The 5,866-nt window shown below is 33.5% G+C and overlaps 1 protein-coding gene across 1 annotated transcript; it reads left to right on the top strand.

Annotated features, from left to right (window-relative positions):
- Positions 1-593: 593 nt before the first annotated feature.
- On the top strand, positions 594-4,058 carry LOC123555476 (D(2)-like dopamine receptor). Its single transcript, XM_045346088.2, has 2 exons — positions 594-718; positions 946-4,058. Exons 1-2 carry the CDS (start codon positions 665-667, stop codon positions 2,233-2,235), a joined length of 1,344 nt encoding a protein of 447 aa, XP_045202023.1. The 5' UTR covers positions 594-664; the 3' UTR covers positions 2,236-4,058.
- The last annotated feature ends 1,808 nt before the right edge of the window (positions 4,059-5,866 follow it).

Here is a 5,866-nt window from a genome sequence, read left to right as displayed (position 1 = left end):
CCACGGCGTAAAAATGTAGTATATTTTAGGAATTTTCTTCTTTGTTCAATTGCGAGATAAAGCGGTTTTCACGAAAAGACTTCATCACTCGACTAGGGAAATAGTCAACTCCGTCTTTCTGGTATGCAAAAATCGTCTCTGGAAGCAGCAAAACAGTAGCGGTAGTGGAGAACAGCGAAAAGCATTAGGCTGCTCTGGTAGCGCATCGGTATATGATAGCGGCAGACGAAAGGATTATGACTGGCTTCTATTCAACACAGTTTTGCTGGGCTAATAAGTAAAAAGAATAAAAATAAGCCGAGAAAATTTATTTCTGATGTCATGTAATAGAACTTATACATATTTCTTCGAACTAGGGCAATAGTTTTTTGGTAACGAACTAGATCTACCACATCAAAACTGAAAAAAAAATAGTTTGCTGAAAGTGATAGCCAAAAGAAGTCATAGATTATTTTAAATCAAATTTTATTGAGTTCTAAGACGTATATGAATAACTGATCTCAGTCATCGAACTACAAAGCTATTTTTTTAACAATCGGTTTTGTCACTTAAGGGAATATAAATCGCTTTTAAGCCGGAAATTTATTGGGAGATAAAAGAATGTAATATATCTAATGTAGTATACTCTTAAAAACACATCCATATAAAACTGATAGATGCTCTGATGTTCTGTTCCCCGTATTTTTTGTTCATATCTTATAAGCTTGGTACAATCAAGGTAATTATTTTATAATTTACATTTTTAACCTTTGTCTTTAAATTTCTAAATGAAATCATTTGGCAATGTTTAGTACGTGGGCTATTTATGGTCTTGTACATGTATAATATTTTGCAGATTGGAATTACAATTTTTACAACGTTGAAGCTATGTTTAGTGTTTGTAAAAAGATTTAGAATGATCGTTTAAATATGTTGAAAACAATAACGAGCTCTTTCATATTTCAGATGGAAGACTACGAAAATGATCTACTTCGACAAATGCAGAACGAAATTTTCACGAGATTGTTTCCTGTAATTGTCTATATAGCGGTTTTAGCCTTTGTGGGTCTCATCGGCAACGTTTTGGCAATGGTCTTTTACACGCTAGAGTCGAAACGAACCACGACTGTCAACTTGATTATAGTTCTTTCAATAGTTGACTTTAATGTATGTGTGTTTTTAATTCCGAAACTTGTTGAGATGATCGTAAATATTGGACATAGCCAAAAGTTTCTTTGCAAGGTAACACAGTTTGTCAGTTTGTGGACAATTGCAACATCTTGTTTCTTATTATGGATAATTGCGATAGAAAGACACAGAAAAATCTGTAAACCTTTTGCTAAACAGATTACAATTCCTGCTGTAAAATATATAGTAGGTGGTATTGTCATCTTTTCCCTAGTTCTGGCAGTTAGAACTTTGATAATTTATGACATTGTCGTCTTGGAAATTCCTGTTTCACAGATCAACAGGACAATAATTGGATATTTCTGTACAGTCACGGATGATCCAAATTTAAAGTTCATTGCTTCTATTTTCTATGCATTGGATTTTCTCCTGATCTTGATGATTTGGATTACTATCATTGTGACCTATTCGAATGCAGTCTTTACCATACTAAAGCGCAGAATCAAAAGGAAACGGGTATCACAAAAGATCCAACAGAACATTAAATGTGAGGACACCACAATTAAGAATGGAAATAGTTTCTGGCATATCCCACATAACAAGAATATATCTGGAGAAGAGTATACGGAAACTTCATATGGAAATGATGACGCTTTAACAAATTCTTCTCTAGACGGAACACACCAGCCACCTCTAGACGGAACACACCAGTCACCTTTAGACGGAACACACCAGCCACCTCTAGACGGAACACACCAGCCACCGAGTGTACCCGCAGTTAATGAACGAGAAGTTTCTTTTGCTACACCATCCAGACGAAATGGAAAATACATAAGAAAGGCTAGTTTAAAAAATGTGGCGGTCAAATGTGTCACAGAACGGAACCTTACCATAATGATGTTTGTGGCTTCAATGGTTTTTATTCTGAGTTTCGCACCCTTCTTTGTGGTTAGAGTAATCATGAGAAACTATGTTGGTAGTGGAATAGATTACGAGCTGAAAGCAGGTGTCCAGTTTGCGTTAAAACTACCATTTTTGAACAGTGTTTTCAATCCAGTCATTTACTGTATTTTCAACCCGAAATTTAGAAAGTTCTTGAAACGTGTATTCTGCTGGAGTTGGCAATGAAACACTGGATTCGTCTTTGTAAAAGTGTACGAAAAATATAGCCAGTTTGATTCCAAATTAAGTACCTGGTTAATTTGGTCAATGTATGTGCTGGATAATTATGCTGAAGAGAAAGAAGTTCTGCTAACACATATAGAAATACTTAAAATTTTAGGATAAATTTCAACCCTCACAACAATAAAAACCTGAACAATAGTTGAAATTTTCAATCTCTCAGATGATTTTTAAAGTGATGATGGCGATTAAGTCTTGAAAACGTTTCCACTCGTAAACAACAGTAACACATTTTTTACGGTATGTAATGATAAACATAAAGGAAAATATACAACGTTATTTCCGCACCAGCTAATGAAATCTACACACCGTGCAATAAATTAAACTTACCGTGTTCAGTTTTTAAAGTGATTTGATATTATTTGTTTGGTTATATCTTTGTTGTGTGTGTAGTTTGCATAGTCTCAGATCACTTTACTATTGCGAGAAATATGATTTAGAACACACATACTGTTTTGTATATACACCTGAATATTTTTGTAGCTAAAATTGAGTTTGTTTTTTCTGCATTGGTATTAGTCAGTTAAGCAATACTAGACACAATATAAGAAAAAACTGTGCATATAATATGAAACAGATTGAGCCAATGCTAAAATAAACAAGGAAAAATACCCAACAGGGAATGTCACGTTTGAAATCACTATCCACAGCACACGTACATGCACACGACCAACACGTATCACACACACGCACATAAAAAGCACACATGCGAGGACAAAACGAACAAATAAGGGAGAACATTTGGGGTACCGCCTTTGAATGGTCAGTGGCAAAAACGCCACTGGTTTCAGTTTAACCACTTTGACATAAGCCACAGTAAGAGGGATTATGAAAATTTCATTTATAAGACGAGAAAACAGCCAATACGGACTTCGATGATTTTGACCTGTTATATTGCGTGTGGTGTAGGGGAGTGAGGCATAGGGGAAATATGGAGTTGCAAGTTTAAGGTATCATTAAATCATATAACAAAATCATGCAACTACGAAAAAGATATTATCTGTTAGTATATCTAGGCATGTATACTCACACACACAGACTTACAAAACTTTAGATTTGCCAAATGAAACTGGAAAATATGCTTTGCAGATTTTATTTCTTTATTTCACTGGCCCATTACTCCATTAGAGTTGAAATCCATCAAGTAAAGATGAAGCTTTACAAAATAAGAAGATATAACTTGTTTTCGAATACATGCTGTTAAGTATACGTTATAGAAACTGTCAAACTGGCAGCTGTGTTTGACTGATTACTAAGGTCTCATCCTACGTAAAATATGGTCCAATTAAGCACACGCACTAGATTTGTTCTTGCCGTTTGAACAGTTTATTCACAACTTGTGAAAATAAGAAAGGTTGTGATAATTATGTATTGTACCTGAGATTTAAGTTATGTCGATATCATTTTGTTTTAAGTATTTAATGCTAAAGACCCACAAGTGAAAATAATGAAAACCATAATATTTAAAGTCATGTTATAAATACCTATACATGTTTCAAACTCATTTTTTAATATGAAGGATACCATTCTACCAACAAATGTAATAATGTATGATGTTTTTTACCCATCGTCTGGTAATTCTGTTTCATACGACAAATAAGATGATAAGATTCAAACCCTATATAGGTATATTTGTTTATTCTCAGTTAACTTTGAAATTAAGCAAATGTTACTCAAAATAACGTTTTGCCCTGCTAATCTTAAATATGCTGTATGAATTCTTTTTGTTATTCACACAAAAAAAAAAGAAATAAAAAAAGTTACTAACACTAATGTTTCCATGGTTTCTCCTGCAAATGGAATTTGATCCGATATTCCTTCTGAGGAAGAACTTATTTCCGTCCAAGTATAAGAAATAAACAATTAAACTATATATTTATAGAAATGTAATGTTGCAGTTTTGTAGTGCGGGTTAATTTAAAGCTACCTTCCATAGAACAATTCAGTTTCGTTACAGAAAATAATATGTTCTGTCTGTACGTGGTACAATAAAACTTTTGTTTTCAATATTGAAACAGAGATAATTGTTAAAATCGACGTTCTTTCAAAGATATCGATGGAAATAACGCAGAATAACTAACTGTAGTCTACGACACAGAAGCTATGAGAAAGCACGGTTAAACTCTTGGCATGCGCAGACAACTATTTCCGTATGTAAAACAATGCCATAAGAAACTGAATGCCGATAGAAACTATTAGCTATTCTATGGAAAAAATAATTAATATTCTTAAACAAAAACATACAAGTTAGGTCAAATTATCTTACTGCAATCTCGGAACTACTGCTTGCGGTCACCATTGTTGATTTTTATATTTTTATATTTCCGATTTTAAGTTCTAAAAAATAAGTTCCGGTACTCCATGAATAATAAGCGATTACAATGTAACAAAATGGAATTGCATTTTGTATACATTAGTCTATAACCGTAAATAAAAGATATACATGCTTGCAATTCCATCGGTAATAACTTTAAATTCATATCTTTAATAATGTATGTAACTCTGAACAGTACCATTCACTACCCAAATAACATATTTGATATTTGACCCATCAAAGTTGTCCATGTTTCTTTTAGAGGCGAAAGTGTTAGATTACCGATAGAAAGTATCACATTTCGTTACAAATAATTAGTCATTTTCAGAATTTAATACAACAAATTGCTCAGACGTAAACTTAGGTTTCTCTAAACAGATAGAGTAGCACATAAATTCATCGGAGACATTCGACAATCGAATAATTCAAATATAGAGGAAATTTTATCCGAAAGGTCTGCTCGATGTAAAGAATTGGGAACAATACGAACGAACAATGGCCACGGGAATATGAAGGTCAAGGCAATTCCTCCTATGGAAATGAAACTGACCCTAATGTTGTTTTCAGTCTCACTTGTGTTTGTGCTTTGTTTTACACCTTATTTTGTGATGATTATATGGGCTCTAGATGCGGGAAAGGAATATGAAAGTTTGCCATACGTCTTCCTTACTTGAACAGCGTTTTCAATCCTTTCATTTACTGTATTTTCAATTCCGAGTTTAGATGCTTTGTTAAGGGAATGTTTAAGGAATGCTGTCCGTGGAATAATTTGTGAGAAATTTAGTACTCAAAAATGGACCAAATGTTATTCTTGTACCAAACCAAGTCCCTTTGGTTCCATAAACAGCGTTCACAGTTACATTTTCGTCTGTTATATTTTATTTGCCTATTGCGACTTGAGATTGAGATTTCGCTTGTCGCTATTATTTTGAACATACCTGTAATGCAGGATGTTAGAGATAATTGTTCAGTACAATCTAAGATTGTATCTCAATTTAAATTATCATGCATCAGCGAACTAGGCTTTGATTGAGATTTACATGCACACAAGGACTTACATATATGACAATTATTTCATTCTTGCAAGTTTAAATATTTTGATACTCACTTAATATTATTCATAAAATCTGATGCAGTGTGGTTGTTTCTTTTGTAATACTAGAAGCGTGACTGTTGTCTCCTTTGCACGTGTAACTCGAGCCGTAATGCACTTAGTACAAAATTCAATGACCGTTCTTACAACCATATTATTACATGTTGAAA

This window comes from Mercenaria mercenaria, chromosome 7 (assembly GCF_021730395.1).
Source record: "Mercenaria mercenaria strain notata chromosome 7, MADL_Memer_1, whole genome shotgun sequence".
Taxonomy (NCBI): domain Eukaryota; kingdom Metazoa; phylum Mollusca; class Bivalvia; order Venerida; family Veneridae; genus Mercenaria; species Mercenaria mercenaria.
This window is presented reverse-complemented; position numbering and strand designations above follow the sequence as displayed.

Excerpts from the sequence above, each read along its gene's own strand:
- LOC123555476 (XM_045346088.2), top strand. The coding sequence starts at position 665 with ATGTTCTGTTCCCCGTATTTTTTGTTCATATCTTATAAGCTTGGTACA. Across the intron at positions 719-945 it reads ATAAGCTTGGTACAATCAAG|ATGGAAGACTACGAAAATGA; the intron begins GTAATTATTTTA and ends TTCATATTTCAG.